The 23,051-nt window shown below is 46.9% G+C and overlaps 1 protein-coding gene across 1 annotated transcript in view; it reads left to right on the forward strand.

The window, feature by feature from the left end:
* Positions 1-467: 467 nt before the first annotated feature.
* Positions 468-23,051, forward strand: part of LOC101732756 (solute carrier family 18 member A2) — a 31,237-nt gene continuing 8,653 nt past the window's right edge. Inside the window, exons 1-7 of the mRNA XM_031906506.1 lie at positions 468-897; positions 4,915-5,066; positions 14,654-14,996; positions 18,132-18,190; positions 18,972-19,055; positions 19,390-19,482; positions 19,713-19,802. Coding sequence (XP_031762366.1) covers positions 4,946-5,066; positions 14,654-14,996; positions 18,132-18,190; positions 18,972-19,055; positions 19,390-19,482; positions 19,713-19,802 — 790 coding nt within the window. The 5' untranslated portion in view covers positions 468-897; positions 4,915-4,945. The remainder of the gene's footprint in view (positions 898-4,914; positions 5,067-14,653; positions 14,997-18,131; positions 18,191-18,971; positions 19,056-19,389; positions 19,483-19,712; positions 19,803-23,051) is intronic.

Raw genomic sequence — 23,051 nt, forward strand, 5'->3', positions numbered from 1 at the left:
TTCTCTGTGGTGGAAGAACAAACTTCAACTTGTCCTATCAAACTGCAGTGAGGGGGGCGCCTTTAGAGCTAGCAATCTGTTATTTCTTCAGAAGGCATCCTGCTTATCCATATCAGCACCCACCCCTTTTATTATGTGCCCCATCTATATCAGCACCCACCCCTTATAACTATGTGCCCCCACCTATATCAGCACCCACCTGATACAATCATACCCCCTATCATCTCTCTGTAAATACCTACCCTCTGTGTGCCCCCCACCCTCAGGTACCTGCCCCAGAGTTACATCCTTCGCACCCTTTCCCCTCCCCTAACTGCTCATTAGCAGCCTGGGAATCAGCAGACAGAGATGTGCCTCCAGCCAGGGGGTTAACTGATAAGGATGTGGAGTGACGTCAGGCAGGAGCAGGGTAAGAGGGGGCTCAGTGCAACCCTCCCCTCCTGACTCTCCTCTCTGCCTGTCCCTCTGTCTCTCCCCCTGTCAGTCTGTGAGCAGCACCGAGAGGATCCAGCTCTCCCATCCGCAGCACCCAGCTGCACCCAACTGCACCCAACCCTGCAACAGCTGCACCCAGCTGCACCCAACTGCACCCAACCCTGCAACAGCTGCACCCAACTGTACCTAACTGCACCCAACTGCACCCAACCCTGCAACAGCTGCACCCAACTGTACCTAACTGCACTCAACTGCACCCAACCCTGCAACAGCTGCACCCAACTGTACCGAACTGTACCCAGCTGCACCCAACCCTGCAACAGCTGCACCCATATCACCCAACTGCACCCAACTGTACCCAACTGCACCCAGCTGCACCCAACTGCACCAGCTTCACCCAGCTGCACCCAACTGCACCCAGCTGCACCCAACCCTGCCACAGCTGGAGCTCCAGGATACCAGGTGAGTTTGCCCATTCACTATAACCCCCCCACACCAGGTACACCCCATGCCCCCCCTACACTTAGTGCATCCCATGTCCCCCCACACACCAGGTACACCCCATGCCCCCCCCACACACCAGGTGCACCCCATACCCCCCCCCCCCACATCAGGTGCACCCCATGCCCCCCCCACACCTGGTACACTCCATGCCCCCCCTACACCTGGTGCACCCCATGCCCCCCACCCACCTGGTACACTCCATACCCCCCCTACACCTGGTACACTTCATACCCCCCCTACACCAGGTACACCCCATACCCCCCCACACCAGGTGCACCCCATGCCCCCCACACCAGGTGCACCCCATGCCCCCCCTACACCAGGTGCACCCCATGCCCCCCCAACACCAGGTGCACCCCATGCCCCCCCCACACCAGCCCCACCCCCATGCCCCCCCTACACCAGGCGCACCCCATGCCCCCCCACACCAGGTATACCCATGCCCCCCACACACACCAGGTGCAACCCATGCCCCCCACACCAGGCGCACCCCATGCCCCCCCCCACACCAGGTGCACCCCATGCCCCCCACACACACCAGGTGCACCCCATGCCCCCCCACACACCCAGGTGCACCCCATGCCCCCCCACACACCAGGTAACACCCCATGCCCCCCACAACACACCAGGTGCACCCCATGCCCCCCACACACCAGGTACACCCCATGCCCCCCACACACACCAGGTACACCCCATGCCCCCCACACACACCAGGTGCACCCCCATGCCCCCACACACAGGCGCACCCCATGCCCCCCACACCAGGTACACCCCATGCCCCCCCCACACACCAGGCGCACCCCATGCCCCCCACACACACCAGGTGCACCCCATGCCCCCACACACAGGCGCACCCCATGCCCCCCCCACACCAGGTAACCCCATGCCCCCCCCAGCACACCAGGTGCACCCCATGCCCCCCACACACACCAGGTACACCCCATGCCCCCCACACACACCAGGTACACCCCATGCCCCCCACACACACCAGGTGCACCCCATGCCCCCACCACACCAGGCGCACCCATGCCCCCCCCACACCAGGTTACACCCCATGCCCCCCCCACACACCAGGCGCACCCCATGCCCCCACACACCAGGCGCACCCCATGCCCCCCCACACCAGGTACACCCCATGCCCCCCCCCACACACCTGGTGCACCCCATGCCCCCCCCACCCACCTGGTGCACCCCCTCAGTCTGACCATTACTATAGACTTCCTATCAACCCACTCTATTGCTGCTGATCCTAATCTGCTACTAATTAAAATGTTACTTTTAATTCCTTTATAGACATAAGGAGAGATTAGTAGCATTTAGTTCATTACTTTGCTTTAATTTGGTTTCTTTAATGGAAAAAAAACCTTCTCCCAAACCCCATGATACGAATCATTTAATTGGTTCAACAGAAGCAAATCTGCACTTTGTTATAATCAGATTTTGTCATATTTTCATAATTTCCATGTTATCTAAAATAATCTTATATATTCATATTCCTCTCCAAAATCAGATAAATCAAGATAAAATGTAAAATCTCTCCGACGCGCAAACCCCCCCCCCCCGGGCAGCGAATAACCTAATTTGCCTTAAACTGCACAATATCTATAATAACGGCACCTCCAACGCTCATCTCTATAGGGATTATCTGTATAGAACTCGGCACGTGAGCGGAACAGACCCCGAACCCCCATTCCCAGCAGCACTTACCTCTGGTTATTAAACATTATATGTACGTTCTATGGGCTGCTACTCAGTGTATCCATAGTGTCAGTCTCATTACTACACTGCGCTCCCATAAACCTACAGCTGTATTTAAGGGAGGTAACTGCCCTGTATCCCATACTCCCTCTGGGAAGGGACTGGGGCTGTGGGATAGCAGGTATAGTAGGGAGAGATGGTGCCTATAGTAGCAGTGGGATAATAGCCTCTGGGAAGGGACTGGGGCTGTGGGATAGCAGGTATAGTAGGGAGAGATGGTGCCTATAGTAGCAGTGGGGGGGATAATAGCCTCTGGGAAGGGACTGGGGCTGTGGGATAGCAGGTATAGTAGGGAGAGATGGTGCCTATAGTAGCAGTGGGATAATAGCCTCTGGGAAGGGACTGGGGCTGTGGGATAGCAGGTATAGTAGGGAGAGATGGTGCCTATAGTAGCAGTTGGGGGGGATATAGCCTCTGGGAAGGGACTGGGGCTGTGGGATAGCAGGTATAGTAGGGAGAGATGGTGCCTATAGTAGCAGTGGGGGGATAATAGCCTCTGGGAAGGGACTGGGGCTGTGGGATAGCAGGTATAGTAGGGAGAGATGGTGCCTATAGTAGCAGTGGGGATAATAGCCTCTGGGAAGGGACTGGGGCTGTGGGATAGCAGGTATAGTAGGGAGAGATGGTGCCTATAGTAGCAGTGGGATAATAGCCTCTGGGAAGGGACTGGGGCTGTGGGGATAGCAGGTATAGTAGGGAGAGATGGTGCCTATAGTAGCAGTGGGGGGATAATAGCCTCTGGGAAGGGACTGGGGCTGTGGGATAGCAGGTATAGTAGGGAGAGATGGTGCCTATAGTAGCAGTGGGGGGATAATAGCCTCTGGGAAGGGACTGGGGCTGTGGGGATAGCAGGTATAGTAGGGAGAGATGGTGCCTATAGTAGCAGTGGGGGATAATAGCCTCTGGGAAGGGACTGGGGCTGTGGGATAGCAGGTATAGTAGGGAGAGATGGTGCCTATAGTAGCAGTGGGGGGAATAATAGCCTCTGGGAAGGGACTGGGGCTGTGGGGATAGCAGGTATAGTAGGAAGAGATGGTGCCTATAGTAGCAGTGGGGGGATAATAGCCTCTGGGAAGGGACTGGGGCTGTGGGATAGCAGGTATAGTAGGAGAGATGGTGCCTATAGTAGCAGTGGGGGATAATAGCCTCTGGGAAGGGACTGGGGCTGTGGGATAGCAGGTATAGTAGGGAGAGATGGTGCCTATAGTAGCAGTGGGGGATAATAGCCTCTGGGAAGGGACTGGGGCTGTGGGATAGCAGGTATAGTAGGGAGAGATGGTGCCTATAGTAGCAGTGGGGGGATAATAGCCTCTGGGAAGGGACTGGGGCTGTGGGATAGCAGGTATAGTAGGGAGAGATGGTGCCTATAGTAGCAGTGGGGGGATAATAGCCTCTGGGAAGGGACTGGGGCTGTGGGATAGCAGGTATAGTAGGGAGAGATGGTGCCTATAGTAGCAGTGGGGGATAATAGCTCTGGGAAGGGACTGGGGCTGTGGGATAGCAGGTATAGTAGGGAGAGATGGTGCCTATAGTAGCAGTGGGGGGATAATAGCCTCTGGGAAGGGACTGGGCTTGGGATAGCAGGTATAGTAGGAGAGATGGTTGCCTATAGTAGCAGTGGGGGGATAATAGCCTCTGGGAAGGGACTGGGGCTGTGGGATAGCAGGTATAGTAGGGAGAGATGGTGCCTATAGTAGCAGTGGGGGATAATAGCCTCTGGGAAGGGACTGGGGCTGTGGGATAGCAGGTATAGTAGGGAGAGATGGTGCCTATAGTAGCAGTGGGGGGATAATAGCCTCTGGAAGGGACTGGGGCTGTGGGATAGCAGGTATAGTAGGGAGAGATGGCTGCCTATAGTAGCAGTGGGGGGATAATAGCCTCTGGGAAGGGACTGGGGCTGTGGGATAGCAGGTTATAGTAGGGAGAGATGGTGCCTATAGTAGCAGTGGGGGGATAATAGCCTCTGGGAAGGGACTGGGGCTGTGGGATAGCAGGTATAGTAGGGAGGAATGGTGCCTATAGTAGCAGTGGGGGGATAATAGCCTCTGGGAAGGGACTGGGGCTGTGGGATAACAGGTATAGTAGGGAGAGATGGTGCCTATAGTAGCAGTGGGGGGATAATAGCCTCTGGGAAGGGACTGGGGCTGTGGGATACAGTACAGACTAAGCCGTTGGTACATATTTAAGTGAATTCTAATGGATATTATTTCCCCTCAGATCGTTACAGAAGTGACTCCGGATCATCACAATGTCTATGACAGAATTTACCCTGCTGCGGTGGCTCAGAGAGGGCAGACAATCCCGTAAATTAATACTTCTGATCGTATTTATAGCTCTGCTATTGGACAACATGCTTCTCACTGTAGTAGGTAAGTGTAGCTATGGGATCATTTCGATTGGCCGGGTCTGTTTTGCATCCAACCGAATTCAATCTTTGTATTCTTTGTAATCGATGTCCCTGTATATATATATATATATTCAATATGTATCGACTCAGTATTGGAAATAAGGACTATGGGGATAGGAAACCCTTGTTACTGTGTTTTTCCTTCTGTCTGGGGTTAAATTCATCTTAGTAAAGGACAAGTTAACCCCAAAAATAATTTTTTGCCTTATAAAAGAAAACATCAATACAAATAACTCATAAACCATGAATGTTGCTTAGAATTATGTTTTCTTTTATTGGGCAATTTTTTTTGTTTTTTTTTGGGTTGACTTGTCCTTTAATAGGACATTTAATTACAGATTCTTGAAATAAATTGATGGCCCCCGCGGGGAAAGAGTTGAGCCGTTGGGGGGGAGAGTAGTTTCCTCTCCGTGTTTGTTTTGCAGACAATTATTTTGTTTGCCGCGTATGAAATCAATGGGAGAAATTGATGGGAAAATAGTCGACGCTTTGCCTTTTCTTCGTATTTATCTCTTTCTCGTTGGGAAGGGAACGACCTGCCTTTAATCACTGCCTTTGCTCCTGGGTTATTAGAAAAGAGAGATGTCGGGAAGATATAACGGCAAAAGGTGGGTGGGGGGGGGCAAGTGTTGCAGTTGGTCATGAATAATTGAATGGGAGACGCAAATTTATTATACACCGGAGCAATAATACAACAAAGGTCTCCCCGGGTTTCCATCCCAGCTCTAAACAAACAGCATCCCACTCTATAGACCCGAGCAGGGGGCTTTGCTCAATGGATTAAGGGGCCGGGGGAGTGAGGAAGACTATACTTTCAATTCAAATAGAGGCAAATTACATCCGGGACGTAATTCCACACTTCCATAAATACCCGCCATCGCCCTGATTCACAATTAGGATTCACGCGCTTTTTGCTTTTTTTCCGGCTCATTACGTTCTGTGAGGGTTCGAGCTGCCGGATTAAGCCACCGGGAAGGGACAAAGTGTATTTACATTTTTTATTACAATTTTATTGCCCAGTGAGTGAGGAGTTTCCTGACACGGGATATTTATATTAAATACTATAAGGAACGTGGCAGAGATGAGGAAGGGTGAAGGTTTACTACCAATGAAATAACTGTCCCTGTTTGCACTTTATTTAACACATGATAGTGATGTGTATATTTCAGTCGCGTCATGGAGCTTTCATGAAAGCCGAGTATTTGAATATTTCTATGGACTTTTATCTGCTATCTCCTGGGTTTTCATGGTTCCTGTGCTAACGAACAGTCCCACTGCCGGGCAACAAACAGATACCAGTGGCTCGGGGGTAACATGTTGCTCAACACCCCAATGGGTGCAGTAGTAGTAGGTGCCCATGTCTGAATCTCTGGCTTGGAGACAAGTTTTGGAAGCTCAGAGACACAGTTTTACCCCAAGCAGAGACTCCTGCAGGGCCCCAATCCATACAGGGCTTCCAAAAAGCCAATTACAGGCCTTATTTAGCAATATATTCAGCAGGATAAATATAGTACCAATTCCATGTATAATACCCCAGAACCCACAGCAGGATAAATACAGTGCCAATTCCATGTATAATACCCCAGAACCCACAGCAGGATAAATACAGTGCCAATTCCATGTATAATACCCCAGAACCCACAGCAGGATACATACAGTACCAATTCCATGTATAATACCCCAGAACCCACAGCAGGATAAATACAGTGCCAATTCCATGTATAATACCCCAGAACCCACAGCAGGATAAATACAGTGCCAATTCCATGTATAATACCCCAGAACCCACAGCGGGATAAATACAGTGCCAATTCCATGTATAATACCCCAGAACCCACAGCAGGATAAATACAGTGCCAATTCCATGTATAATACCCCAGAACCCACAGCAGGATAAATACAGTGCCAATTCCATGTATAATACCCCAGAACCCACAGCAGGATAAATACAGTGCCAATTCCATGTATAATACCCCAGAACCCACAGCGGATAAATACAGGGCCAATTCCATGTATAATACCCCAGAACCCACAGCAGGAAAAATACAGTGCCAATTCCATGTATAATACCCCAGAACCCACAGCAGGATAAATACAGTGCCAATTCCATGTATAATACCCCAGAACCCACAGCAGGATAAATACAGAGCCAATTCCATGTATAATACCCCAGAACTCTCAGCAGGATAAATACAGAGACAATTCCATGTATAATACCCCAGAACCCACAGCTGGATAAATACAGTGCCAATTCCATGTATAATACCCCAGAACCCACAGCTGGATAAATACAGAGCCAATTCCATGTATAATACCCCAGAACTCTCAGCAGGATAAATACAGTGCCAATTCCATGTATAATACCCCAGAACCCACAGCAGGATAAATACAGTGCCAATTCCATGTATAATACCCCAGAACCCACAGCAGGATAAATACAGGGCCAATTCCATGTATAATACCCCAGAACCCACAGCTGGATAAATAAAGAGCCAATTCCATGTATAATACCCCAGAACTCTCAGCAGGATAAATATAGTGCCAATTCCATGTATAATACCCCAGAACCCACAGCAGGATAAATACAGAGCCAATTCCATGTATAATACCCCAGAACCCACAGCAGGATAAATACAGGGCCAATTCCATGTATAATACCCCAGAACCCACAGCGGGATAAATACAGTGCCAATTCCATGTATAATACCCCAGAACCCACAGCTGGATAAATACAGAGCCAATTCCATGTATAATACCCCAGAACCCACAGCGGGATAAGTACAGTGCCAATTCCATGTATAATACCCCAGAACCCACAGCGGGATAAGTACAGTGCCAATTCCATGTATAATACCCCAGAACCCACAGCAGGATAAATACAGTGCCAATTCCATGTATAATACCCCAGAACCCACAGCGGGATAAATACAGTGCCAATTCCATGTATAATACCCCAGAACCCACAGCGGGATAAATACAGTGCCAATTCCATGTATAATACCCCAGAACCCACAGCAGGATAAATACAGTGCCAATTCCATGTATAATACCCCAGAACCCACAGCAGATAAATACAGTGCCAATTCCATGTATAATACCCCAGAACCCACAGCAGATAAATACAGTGCCAATTCCATGTATAATACCCCAGAACCCACAGCAGGATAAATACAGTGCCAATTCCATGTATAATACCCCAGAACACACAGCAGATAAATACAGATCCAATTCCATGTATAATACCCCAGAACCCACAGCAGATAAATACAGTGCCAATTCCATGTATAATACCCCAGAACCCACAGCAGATAAATACAGTGCCAATTCCATGTATAATACCCCAGAACCCACAGCGGGATAAATACAGTGCCAATTCCATGTATAATACCCCAGAACCCACAGCAGATAAATACAGTGCCAATTCCATGTATAATACCCCAGAACCCACAGCAGATAAATACAGTGCCAATTCCATGTATAATACCCCCAGAACCCACAGCAGGATAAATACAGTGCCAATTCCATGTATAATACCCCAGAACCCACAGCAGATAAATACAGTGCCAATTCCATGTATAATACCCCAGAACCCACAGCAGGATAAATACAGCGCCAATTCCATGTATAATACCCCAGAACCCACAGCAGGATAAATACAGTGCCAATTCCATGTATAATACCCCAGAACCCACAGCAGGATAAATACAGTGCCAATTCCATGTATAATACCCCAGAACCCACAGTAGATAAATACAGTGCCAATTCCATGTACAATACCCCAGAACCCACAGCGGGATAAATACAGTGCCAATTCCATGTATAATACCCCAGAACCCACAGCAGGATAAATACAGTGCCAATTCCATGTATAATACCCCAGAACCCACAGCAGGATAAATACAGTGCCAATTCCATGTATAATACCCCAGAACCCACAGCAGGATAAATACAGTGCCAATTCCATGTATAATACCCCAGAAACCCACAGTAGATAAATACAGTGCCAATTCCATGTACAATACCCAGAACCCACAGCGGGATAAATACAGTGCCAATTCCATGTATAATACCCCAGAACCCACAGCAGATAAATACAGTGCCCAATTCCAATGTATAATACCCCAGAACCCACAGCAGGATAAATACAGCGCCAATTCCATGTATAATACCCCAGAACCCACAGCAGATAAATACAGTGCCAATTCCATGTATAATACCCCAGAAACCCACAGCAGATAAATACAGTGCCAATTCCAGTATAATACCCAGAACCCACAGCAGGATAAATACAGCGCCAATTCCATGTATAATACCCCAGAACCCACAGCAGGATAAATACAGTGCCAATTCCATGTATAATACCCCAGAAACCCACAGCAGGATAAATACAGTGCCCAATTCCATGTATAATAACCCCAGAACCCACAGTAGATAAATACAGTGCCAATTCCATGTACAATTACCCCAGAACCCACAGCGGGATAAATACAGTGGCCAAATTCCATGTATAATTACCCCAGAACCCACAGCAGGATTAAATACCAGTTGCCAATTCCATGTATAATACCCCAGAACCCACAGCAGGATAAATACAGTGCCAATTCCATGTATAATACCCCAGAACCCACAGCAGGATAAATACAGTGCCAATTCCATGTATAATACCCCAGAACCCACAGTAGATAAATACAGTGCCAATTCCATGTACAATACCCCAGAACCCACAGCAGGATAAATACAGTGCCAATTCCATGTATAATACCCCAGAACCCACAGCAGGATAAATACAGTGCCAATTCCATGTATAATACCCCAGAACCCACAGCAGGATAAATACAGTGCCAATTTCATGTATAACTTTTTGAGGACAGCTGATATATGAGTTGTTACAACTGAGGGCCATAAGGTAAAGGATAAGTTCACCTATAGAGATATATTGTGTGTGATGCAGTCAGTGACTGGGGTTACTGTGCCGGGGCAGTGATACAGAACTGTAATACATAAAGGAATATGTTACCTAACAGTGACACCATTAATATTCTGTTTTTTCCTATTTGTTCCCTGTGACGTGTGGGCCCCATTCTGTGTCGCCCTTCTCTCAGCACCCGGTATTCACATGGGAGATGCCACATGGATTATGAAAGGATCCTGTCATGTGAATGAGGGGGGTTTGTTTGCCGAGGGCAGGGGAGGGGGGTACCTGGGGGAGTTTAGGGCTTGCTGTGACCCAAATATAGAGATGAATGGAACAGGTAGAAAAGGAGGAGATACTTTCCCCATGATTGATGGTGGTAGTGGGGGCAGGGAGTCTGTACCCAAAGTAGTTGGTTGGACCGGTTGCATAGAGACATAGAGCAGGTTTCCCCCAACCCCACAAAATGAATTTTCTGTTTCTGTTTGTAGCAAGTGGGTGAGAACCATGGGTGGCACTACAGCAAGTCTGTGACTCAAGCAGTGGGTGGGGCTAGAACACTCTTATAGAAGCTTATAGGGGGAGGGCCAGGAAGTCTGTAACTCAAGCAGTGGGTGGGGCTAGAACACTCAGATGGCAGCTTTAAAGGGGAGGAGCATTGAGTCAAGTTGCAGGTGGGACTAGAACACTCTAATGAGAACTCACAGGGGGAGGAGCAGGGAGTCTGTAACTCAAGCAGTGGGTGGGGCTACAACACTCTTATAGAAGCTTATAGGGGGAGGAGCAGGGAGTCTGTAACTCAAGCAGTGGGTGGGGCTAGAACACTCTTATAGAAGCTTATAGGGGGAGGGGCAGGGAGTCTGTAACTCAAGCAGTGGGTGGGGCTACAACACTCTTATAAAAGCTTATAGGGGAGGGGCAGGGAGTCTGTAACTCAAGCAGTGGGTGGGGCTAGAACACTATGATGGAAGCTTACGAAGGAGGGGCAGGAAGTCTTTAACTCAAGCAGTAGGTGGGGCTAGAACATTCTAATGGAAGCTTACAGGGGGAGGGGCAGGGAGTCTGTAACTCAAGCAGTAGGTGGGGCTAGAACATTCTAATGGAAGCTTACAGGGGGAGGGGCAGGGAGTCTGTAACTCAAGCAGTAGGTGGGGCTAGAACACTTATGGCAACTTACAGGGAGGGGCAGAGGGGCTGTAACTCAAGCAGTGGGTGGGTCTAGAACAAGGGCTGGAACTAGGGGTAGGTAGAAGAGGCACTTGCACATGGAGCAACAGAGAGGGGCACATACATTATCTCCCTAGACCTAGTTTGGCTCTAATTTCAGCTCCCAGGCAGCCATCAAAAAGGGGGTGCAATGCTGATTTGGGGGTCCCACTCTTCCTCATTGTGCATCGCCATAGACAATGGCCCAAGGGTGTCTATAGAGTGTCAGCTCCTCTGCCCATTCCCACATTCCGCACAGACCCTGTGATATTAATATAAAATGAACCATTTACTTGTGAGAGCCAGAGCGAGGCGCCGAGACCATTACAGCTGCAATAAATTGTTATTTAGCCAATAGGATTATCCAGCTGCAGAAATACTGATTATTATTATCCCCATAAGGACTCGGCTCTGAGAATTGGCCACTTGACGGCTAATTGCAGGAAGATGGTGCCGGGGTGAAGGGGAAGATATTAAGCCTTTGCTCCATCCCTTTGTGCCCCGGGGCTGTTACATCTGGTGGATTAGCCGCAGCGGCTACGTGGGAGATGCCACGCACATCGCATTAGTGACACAATGCATTACTCTCTGTCTGTGCTCTAAACCAATCAGATCAAATGCAATTAATTTTAGAATATAAATTGCATTCTCCTGGCAGCGCCCATTCGCCTCAGTAGGTAACGGGGTCACTAGATCGGGGTCTGGGCCTCCCTATTCTCTGGCTCGGGCATTAGCCGACAGCTGCTGATCCTGAGATTCTGGGGTTGTTTGCCTTCCTCTGGATCAACTGGCAGTTAGGCAGGTTATAAATAGGCATTATGGTTGAACGTGTCTTTTTTCAACCTAACTTACTATGTTACTATGTTACAACTCCCTGCATCCTTCTAAGATAGAGATGGGCAACTCCCGTGGTGCCATTGCTGATGCTTTAACTCACTGGGGGGCTGGGCAAGGAGGCTGCTGGCCGGGTTGCCTAGGGTGCCCAGCCTCATTGGCACTGCCCGTACCCAGTCACCTACATTTGGGCAGACTTGTGGATTAAAGGCATGATGGGTCGTTACTATGGGCAGGGGTTAGTGTGTATGTTCATGTTCACTGTGTCGTGATTGGGTAAAAATATTGCTTTTACTATATACTGTAGGTACCCCCCCACTTACACAACGGATACACACCAGTTGGGCTGGGAGTAGTTGGGCAAATACCTCTCTATAGGGGACACTACCCATCTACCAACACAGCTACTATTGTGGTTACTTACCCCCTACTGTGCACCCTGCAGGGGCAATAACAATAATGGGGGTAACTACAGCCTGGCTGATGCTTGAAACTATGCATTGGCCCAGGGCCCCCCCAACCCCTTCCCAACCAATTGCTGCGTTTGCTACAAACACACTGGGGGTCATCTATAAATTTTTTGCATGTTTCCCCCTAAATGGTTAAATTTGACCCTGCTGTGCCCGTCGCAGTTAAATGGGAACTGCAAACAAAAATTCACAAATGAGAATGGGGGGTACCTGCCAATGACTGAGGGGCCACCATTGAGGCTGGAGAAGGAGAGTGGCCCTGCCTAACGTTTTCTGGGGGGGCCCTTAGCGACCCATTCTGACACTAACCCCCATATGTAATGAAAGGCACTAAGTTTGCCCAGGAACCCATAGCAACCAATAAGATGATTGCTTTTATACAGGTGACCAGTTAATGCTACCTGCTGATTGGTTGCTATGGGTTACTGCTCCTGGGCAAACTTAGTGCCTTTTATTACATCTCATCTCCCTTAAATGTATTATCTGAGATTCTCTGAAATAACTGGGAAGGGGGATTAGGTGAAACAATATGGAAAAAGTTTTGACTGGAACCATATATGGCGCTTTCTGCCTGTCTATTTCCATTCATTCACTTCATCAGGACAAGGGTGTCGCAGCCATGCCGAGGGAGTAGTAGGTACAGGGCGGGAGTTCCACTCAGTAAATGAGGAGCGTTAGACTTGCAGCCCTCTGGCTGTTTTTGAATGAAAAAAGGAGTTGCAGGAGGACCGTGGGTTGGTTGCCCCTGATATATATATATACTGGTGTATATATATATACTGAAATGTCTCATACCCGTATACCCTTTGCATGTCTATATAAGTTCTTTTCTCTCTATTTTTCCCCCTCGTTTGTCCCCTTTCTGCCCTAAATTTGCCCTAAATCAGACCCCTCAGATCTGGGCCTCTCTTGTATCCCCTTTAGAGTTGCTGGCTAATGTGGGCTGCTGGGAATTGTAGTTCTGCAGCCCAGAATGCTTCCAATTTAGGTGTCAAAATTCTCAGAAAGTGAAAAATTGGAATTCTTACAGGGTATAAAGCAAAGATGAATTAGTCAAGGCAAACATACCTTCATATAAGGGACTCCCCGTATAAACTACTTCTTACTGGTAATAACTAGTCCTATATTCTCTTTCTACTGTCTGAGCAGCTGGGCTTATTAGTTACATGGCAGCTACTGAATATAGAAACATTTAGTAAGGTTGTCTTGCTCCCGGCTGTTAATATCCTTATCATTTACAGTAGGGGGTACATTATCCCTTATAATACATGAGTGATACTCAGAGTTCCCTGTATAACTCAGCCTGCAGCCTTGTGCCTTTATATGGGGGGCACAGAACCCCTCAGTGACTGCTAATATCCTTATCATTTACAGTAGGGGGTACATTATCCCTATAATACATGAGTGATACTCAGAGTTCCCTGTATAACTCAGCCTGCAGCCTTGTGCCTTTATATGGGCACAGAACCCCTCAGTGACTGCTAATATCCTTATCATTTACAGTAGGGGGTACATTATCCCTTATAATACATGAGTGATACTCAGAGTTCCCTGTATAACTCAGCCTGCAGCCTTGTGCCTTTATATGGGGGGCACAGAACCCCTCAGTGACTGCTAATATCCTTATCATTTACAGTAGGGGGTACATTATCCCTTATAATACATGAGTGATACTCAGAGTTCCCTGTATAACTCAGCCTGCAGCCTTGTGCCTTTATATGGGGGGCACAGAACCCCTCAGTGACTGCTAATATCCTTATCATTTACAGTAGGGGGTACATTATCCCTTATAATACATGAGTGATACTCAGAGTTCCCTGTATAACTCAGCCTGCAGCCTTGTGCCTTTATATGGGCACAGAGCCCCTCAGTGACTGCTAATATCCTTATCATTTACAGTAGGGGGTACATTATCCCTTATAATACATGAGTGATACTCAGAGTTCCCTGTATAACTCAGCCTGCAGCCTTGTGCCTTTATATGGGCACAGAACCCCTCAGTGACTGCTCATATCCTTATCGTTTACAGTAGGGGGTACATTATCCCCGACAGGTTACAGAGAATATTCATCATTCCCATCAGTCCCCGGAACCCCTTTAATATTTGCTTTGCTTTTATGTCCGCAGTTCCCATAATCCCCAGTTATTTGTACACAATGACGCACGAAGGAAACAGCAGCCAGGATGAGGCCCACCCCTCCACGGCCCCCGGTGGGTCCCACAGCATCTTCTCTTACTACGACAACACTACGGTGACCATCACCAACTCCACGAGGAGCACCCATCAGCCGCGGTCGGCCGTGACCCCAACATCGTCTCCCAGCCCCTCTCCCCCCACTGCGCCCCCCGCCGACTGCCCCAGGGCAGATTCCAGTTTACTGAATGAAAATGTCAAAGTTGGTTTATTGTTTGCGTCAAAGGCGACGGTGCAGCTGCTGACCAACCCATTCATTGGGCCCATGACTAACAGGTGCGTCACCTCTATGGGTGTCATCAGCCTCTCATTACTGGGTCCCATTGTCTCTCATTGGGTTCATTGTGTAATAAGCCCCATAATCACTCCCAGTATCCCTGTATTTATATAATAGGGGGCTCGTTACATCAGTACAATCCTACAGCAGTGACATCGTTTATGAAATAAGGGGTAATTATATCTTAGTTGGGATCAAGTACAGGTACTGTTTTATTATTACAGAGAAAAGGGAATCATTTAACCATTAAATAAACCCAATAGGGTTGTTCTGCCCCCAATAAGGGGTAATTATATCTTAGTTGGGATCAAGTACAGGTACTGTTTTATTATTACAGAGAAAAGGGAATCATTTAACCATTAAATAAACCCAATAGGGCTGTTCTGCCCCAATAAGGGGTAATTATATCTTAGTTGGGATCAAGTACAGGTACTGTTTTATTATTACAGAGAAAAGGGAATCATTTAACCATGAAATAAACCCAATAGGGCTGTTCTGCCCCCAATAAGGGGTAATTATATCTTAGTTGGGATCAAGTACAGGTACTGTTTTATTATTACAGAGAAAAGGGAATCATTTAACCATGAAATAAACCCAATAGGGCTGTTCTGCCCCAATAAGGGGTAATTATATCTTAGTTGGGATCAAGTACAGGTACTGTTTTATTATTACAGAGAAAAGGGAATCATTTAACCATTAAATAAACCCAATAGGGCTGTTCTGCCCCAATAAGGGGTAATTATATCTTAGTTGGGATCAAGTACAGGTACTGTTTTATTATTACAGAGAAAAGGGAATCATTTAACCATTAAATAAACCCAATAGGGCTGTTCTGCCCCCAATAAGGGGTAATTATATCTTAGTTGGGATCAAGTACAGGTACTGTTTTATTATTACAGAGAAAAGGGAATCATTTAACCATTAAATAAACCCAATAGGGCTGTTCTGCCCCAATAAGGGGTAATTATATCTTAGTTGGGATCAAGTACAGGTACTGTTTTATTATTACAGAGAAAAGGGAATCATTTAACCATTAAATAAACCCAATAGGGCTGTTCTGCCCCCAATAAGGGGTAATTATATCTTAGTTGGGATCAAGTACAGGTACTGTTTTATTATTACAGAGAAAAGGGAATCATTTAACCATTAAATAAACCCAATAGGGCTGTTCTGCCCCAATAAGGGGTAATTATATCTTAGTTGGGATCAAGTACAGGTACCGTTTTATTATTACAGAGAAAAGGGAATCATTTTTAAAATTCTGAATTATTTGATTAAAATGGAGTCTATGGGAGACAGGGGTTCCATAATTCGGAGCTTTCTGGATAACAGGTTTCCAGATAATGGATCCCATACCTGTATAAAGGTTAAATATATATATAATATATAGGTGACATCACCTATTAAATATTAGGAAAGCACCCTTTACCTGCGGCCCTCCAGCTGCTGTTGCTATACTATAAGGATTGTTGTACCCCACAAACTAAAATTAGTATTGGCAGTGGCTTGGTACCTGCCCCCCAAAAATATTCAAGAGGCACACAGAAACCCTGCCCTCACTCCCCCCAAGCCGTCGCCCCCTCTGGCTGTGCCCAGGTAGGACAGGGGACTGATGGTGTGAGCAGGGAATTGTGGGTGGGTGGGTTGCAAGTTAATGGGGGGGGGGCGTTGTGAGTTGGGGGGCACAAGAGCAGGTAGCAGAGAAGGCTGCTCATAGGTCTAGGTCTGTGCAGATTTAGGGGTGCCCCCCATGCCTAGTGAAAAAATTCACTTATCACTACTTGTGTCCATTAACCCCCCCAAACTTACAAATCGACTCCCCCACTTGCTGCCCACCCTCCTGCTAGCATTTTCCTGCTCACACTGCCCCCCACCCCCAACTGTCCCCAGTACTGATTGTGAATGGAACTGGTGGGTGAGAGTGATCCCCCCAATACAGCACAGACGCCATGTTGCCCCTAGAGTGTAGCCCCCCCCCCCAAGCCTGGGCCTGCGGATAAAGAGCTAGTTGTAAGCAACTTTGCAATTGGTCTTCATTTTTAATTATTTTCCTCTGTCTCTTTCCAGCTTTCAAAATGGGGGTCACTGACCCCGGCAGCCAACTTAAAGATCTCTCACTTCCTCAGGGAAACATTATGTCCCAGCAATTGGTTCCACCTCCCCCCACTTAATGGGCCAAGTAGACGTACGGGGGTGAATACTATCAGTAACCCACCTATAATATACAGTTGGGTCATTTCACTATGGGACCAAACTGTATATTAAAACTATAAACGGGGCTTAGTGATGTCATCAGTTATAATCGGAGCTTAGTGATGTCTTTTCTGTCACATGACTCACTCAAACGTGTATATTATAATAAATAAAGCACTCTGTGACTTCTAATACCCCACTATTTTACAATAGGGGGTACTTTATTCACTATATATTATAAGGAACCCCTCGGGGGGTTATAATATCCCTATATGTTACAATAGGGGGCACTTTATTCACTATATATTATAAGGAACTCCTCGGGGGCTTATAATATCCCTATATGTTACAATAGGGGGCACTTTATTCACTATATATTATAAGGAACTCCTCGGGGGCTTATAATATCCCTATATGTTACAATAGGGGGCACTTTATTCACTATATATTATAAGGAACTCCTCGGGGGCTTATAATATCCCTATATGTTACAATAGGGGGTACTTTATTCACTATATATTATAAGGAACTCCTCGGGGGCTTATAATATCCCTATATGTTACAATAGGGGGCACTTTATTCACTATATATTATAAGGAACTCCTCGGGGGCTTATAATATCCCTATATGTTACAATAGGGGGTACTTTATTCACTATATATTATAAGGAACTCCTCGGGGACTTATAATATCCCTATATGTTACAATAGGGGGTACTTTATTCACTATATAACTTACACTAAGTGGAACCCACGCACCCCAATGACAGTACTTACAGCAACAGGTTGGACACCCCATTGGGTTAGGTTGACCTTGACTAGTGCAGCCGGTGCCATAGCCTCCCCACCCTTCTGCAAGCCCCGCCCCTGGACCGCCCCTCTGAGTGTTAGACCCACAGGTTACCCAGAATCCATACTAACGTTCCGTATATTTCTGTGCAGGATCGGATACCAGATCCCAATGTTTGCCGGATTCTGCATTATGTTTGTCTCTACAATCAGTAAGTATCCCAAGCTCTGACATTTTGTTTTAAAAGCCCAAAGTAGTTTTTGAATTATTTGCCTTCTTCTTCCGACTCTTTGCAGCTTTCAAATGGGGGTCACTGACCCCGGCAGCCAAACCCTATTGCTCTGTGAGGCTCCAGTTTTATTGTTATTGTTACTTTTTATTCCTTATCTCTCTATTCAGCCCCTCCCCTATTCATATTCCAGTCTCTCAGTCAAGACACTGCCTGGTTGCTAAGGTAAACCAGAGCCTAGCAACCAGATAGCTGCTTTAATAGCAAAGGGAAGAGCTGCTGAACCAAAAGCTAAATCACTGAAAAACTGCAAATAAAAAATTAAAACCAAGTTGCAATTGGTCTTCAGTTTTTATTATTTGTATTTCTTTAGTTATTTCACTTTTTGTTAGCAGCTCTCCAGTTTACAGTATCAGCAGCTATTTGGTTGCTAGGGTCCAAGTTACTTTAGCAACCAGGGAGTGGTTTGGATGAGAGACTGATATATGAATAGGGGAGGGGCTGAATAGAAAGATAAGGAATAAAAAGTAACAATAAAACTGGAGCCTCACAGAGCAATAGGGTTTGGCTGCCGGGGTCAGTGACCCCCATTGGAAAGCTGCAAAGAGTCAGAATAAGAAAGCAAATAGATAAAAAAAACTAAAAGAAATAAATAATAAAGACCAATTGAAAAGTTGCTTAGAATTGGTCATTCTTTAACATACAAAAAGCTGTTTATACATTTGACACAAGAGTAATGGGATTGTGTATCTGTCTCTTTCAGTGTTTGCCTTCTCTGGGAGTTACGCTTTGCTCTTCATAGCGAGATCCCTCCAAGGAATTGGCTCGTCCTGTTCATCCGTAGCAGGTAGGCCCCCGGGCTCGGCCAATACTGACCCGTTATAATAAATAATAAATACCCACGGCTGGTTGCACTGTATAATGTCACTGAGCGCGGTGGCGAATGACCCCCAGCCCTGACTGTTTGTATTAAAATCCAGGTTCATATTTTAATAAACTGCAGTTTTATATCAGTTGTTTGTACAATATTTGCCGGTGTATTTATAAAGGTCAGGCCGGCGCGGCTCAGCCAGTAGTACAGGGATTAGGGGCAGTCGGATACAGAAGGAGCTGAGATTTGCTTTCTAAGCCCAAAGTTTACAGAGCCCCCATCTCTCTCTCTCTCTCTGCCCCCCCTGTAGGTATGGGCATGTTGGCCAGCGTGTATACGGACGACGAAGAGCGGGGTAACGCCATGGGCATCGCATTGGGAGGACTGGCTATGGGGGTGTTAGGTTAGTATGTTACTCAAATGTTACTATATGTTTGTATTTCCTTCCAGGAGCAATCTGTAATCTGTAAATACTTCTAATATCCTTATCATTTACAGTAGGGGGTACATTATCAGTGATTTTACCGGTATTCCCAAAAGTGATAGTGATTAGAATCCATTTAAATTGCCCAGTCAGTAAGTAACAATGTATTTCTCCCATACAAACTAATAACTGGTACCTTTGCCCCTCAGTCGGACCCCCGTTCGGCAGTATCCTATATGAGTTTGTGGGGAAGACGGCTCCTTTCCTGGTACTGGCTGTGCTGGTTCTGTTCGATGGAGGTCAGTGTCGGAACCTCTCATACTGATCATGAAATGAAGGCTAAATGCCTCTACTCCCTGTTTAGTTCTGCTGCTTAGTGATAGAGTGGGTCAGTGGATTAAGATTAGGGTTAGGGTAAGGGTTAGGGTAAGGGTAAGGGTTAGGGTAAGGTTTAGGGTAAGGTTTAGGGTAAGGTTTAGGGTTAGGGTAAGGTTTAGGGTAAGGTTTAGGGTAAGGGTTAGGGTAAGGTTTAGGGTTAGGGTAAGGGTTAGGGTAAGGTTTAGGGTAAGGTTTAGGGTAAGGGTTAGGGTAAGGGTTAGGGTTAGGGTTAGGGTAAGGGTTAGGGTAAGGCTTAGGGTAAGGGTTAGGGTAAGGGTTAGGGTAAGAATTAGGGTAAGGGTTAGGGTAAGGGTTAGGGTAAGGGTTAGGGTAAGGGTTAGGGTAAGGTTTAGGGTAAGAAATTAGGGTAAGGGTTAGGGTAAGGGTTAGGGTTAGGGTTAGGGTAGGGTTAGGGTAAGGCTTAGGGTAAGGGTTAGGGTAAGGGTTAGGGTAAGAATTAGGGTAAGGGTTAGGGTAAGGGTAGGGTTAGGGTTGAGGGTAAGGGTTAGGGTAAGGCTTAGGGTAAGGGTTAGGGTAAGGGTATAGGGTTAGGGTAAGGGTTAGGGTAAGGCTTAGGGTAAGGGTAGGGTTAGGGTTAGGGTAAGGGTTAGGGTAAGGTTAGGGTTAGGGTTAGGGTAAGGGTTAGGGTAGGGTAGTAGGGGTTAGGGTTAGGGTTAGGGTTAGGGTAAGGGTTAGGGTAAGGTTTAGGGTTTAGGGTAAGGGTTAGGGTAAGGGTTAGGGTAAGGGTTAGGGTAAGGGTAAGGTTAGGGTTAGGGTAAGGGTTAGGGTAAGGCTTAGGGTAAGGTTAGGGTAAGGGTTAGGGTAAGAATTAGGGTAAGGGTTAGGGTAAGGGTTAGGGTTAGGGTAAGGTTTAGGGTTAGGGTAAGGGTTAGGGTAAGGTTTAGGGTTAGGGTAAGGGTTAGGGTAAGGCTTAGGGTAAGGGTTAAGGGTAAGAATTAGGGTAAGGGGGTAAGGGTTAGGGTAAGGGTAAGGGTTAGGGTAAGGGGTTAGGGTAAGGGTAAGAATTAGGGTTAGGGTTAGGGTAGGTAAGAATTAGGGTTAGGGTAAGGGTTAGGGTAAGGGTTAGGGTAAGGGTTAGGGTAAGGGTAAGAATTAGGGTTAGGGTAAGGGTTAGGGTAAGGGTTAGGTAAGGGTTAGGGTAAAGGGTAAGAATTAGGGTAAGGGTTAGGGTAAGGGTTTAGGGTAAGGGTAAGAATTAGGGTAAGGTTAGGGTAAGGGTTAGGGTAAGGGTTAGGGTAAGGGTAAGAATTAGGGTTAGGGTTAGGGTAAGGGTTAGGTAAGGGTTAGGGTAAGGGTTAGGGTAAGGCTTAGGGTAAGGGTTAGGGTTAGGGTAAGAATTAGGGTAAGGGTTAGGGTAAGGTTAGGGTAAGGGTTAGGGTAAGGTTAGGGTAAGGAGGGTAAGTTAGGGTAAGGGTTAGGGTTAGGGTTAGGGTAAGGGTTAGGGTAAGGGTAAAAGGTAAGGGTTAGGGTTTAGGGTAAGGGTTCTAAGGGTTAGGGTAAGGTAAGGGTTAGGGTAAGGGTTAGGGTAGGGTTAGGGTTAGGGTTAGGGTAAGGGTAAGGGTAAAGGTAAGGGTTAGGGTAAAGGTAAAGGGTTAGGGTAAGGTAAAGGGTAAGGGTTAGGGTAAAGGTAAGGGTTAGGGTAAAGGTTAGGGTAAGGGTTAGGGTTAGTGTAAAGGTAAGGGTTAGGTTAATAAGTAGGGTTAGGGTAAAGGTAAGGGTTAGGGTAAGGTAAGGGTTAGGGTAAGGGTTAGGGTTAGGGTAAAGGTAAGGGTTAGGGTAAAGGTAAGGGTTAGGGTAAGGTAAGGTAAGTTAGGGTTAGGGTAAAGGTAAGGGTTAGGGTAAAGGTAAGGGTTAGGTAAGGTAAGGGTTAGGGTAAAGGGTTAGGTAAAGGTAAGGGTTAGGGGGGTTAAGGTAAGGGTTAAGGGTAAGGGTAAGGGTTAGGGTTAGGGTAAGGGTTAGGGTAAGGTAGGTAAGGGTTGGTAAGGTTAGGGTTAGGGTAAAGGTTAGAGTTAGGGTAAAGGTAAGGGTTAGGGTAAGGTAAGGGTTAGGGTTAAGGGTAAGGGTTAGGGTAAGGGTTAGGGTTAGGGTAAAGGTAGGTAAGGGTTAGGGGTAAGGGTAGGGTAGGGTAAGGGTTTAGGGTTAGGGTAAAGGTAAGGGTTAGGTTAGGGTTAGAGTTAGGGTAAGGGTAAAAGTAAGGTTAGGGTTAAGGTAAGGGTTAGGGTAAGGGTAGGTTAGGGTAAAGGTAAGGTTAGGGTAAAGGTAAGGGTAAGGGTTAAGGTAAGGTTAGGGTAAGGGTAGGGTTAGGGGTAAAGGTAAGGGTTAGGGTAAAGGTAAGGGTTAGGGGTTAAGGTAAGGTTAGGGTAAGGGTTAGGGTTAGGGTAAAGGTAAGGGTTAGGGGTAAAGGTAAGGGTTAGGGTAAGGGTTAGGGTTAGGTAAAGGGTAGGGGTTAGGGTAAAGGTAAGGGTTAGGGTTAAGGTAAGGGATAGGGTAAGGGTTAGGGTTAGGGTAAAGGTAAGGGTTAGGGTTAAGGTAAGGGTTAGGGTAAAGGTAAGGGTTAGGGTTAAGGTAAGGGTTAGGGTAAGGGTTAGGGTTAGGGTAAAGGTAAGGGTTAGGGTTAAGGTAAGGGTTAGGGTAAGGGTTAGGGTTAGGGTAAAGGTAAGGGTTAGGGTAAAGGTTAGGGTTAGAGTTAGGGTAAGGGTAAAGGTAAGGGTTAGGGTAAGGGTTAGGGTTAGGGTAAAGGTAAGGGTTAGGGTAAAGGTAAGGGTTAGGGTAAAGGTAAGGGTAAAAGTAAGGGTTAGGGTTAAGGTAAGGGTTAGGGTAAGGGTTAGGGTAAGGGTTAGGGTTAGGGTAAAGGTAAGGGTAAAAGTAAGGGTTAGGGTTAAGGTAAGGGTAAGGGTAAAAGTAAGGGTTAGGGTTAAGGTAAGGGTAAGGGTTAGGGTAAAGGTAAGGGTTAGGGTAAGGGTTAGGGTTAGGGTAAAGGTAAGGGTAAAAGTAAGGGTTAGGGTTAAGGTAAGGGTAAGGGTAAAAGTAAGGGTTAGGGTTAAGGTAAGGGTAAGGGTAAAAGTAAGGGTTAGGGTTAAGGTAAGGGTAAGGGTTAGGGTAAAGGTAAGGGTTAGGGTAAAGGTAAGGGTTAGGGTTAGGGTAAGGGT

This window comes from Xenopus tropicalis, chromosome 7, assembly GCF_000004195.4.
Source record: "Xenopus tropicalis strain Nigerian chromosome 7, UCB_Xtro_10.0, whole genome shotgun sequence".
Classification (NCBI taxonomy): Eukaryota; Metazoa; Chordata; class Amphibia; order Anura; family Pipidae; genus Xenopus; species Xenopus tropicalis.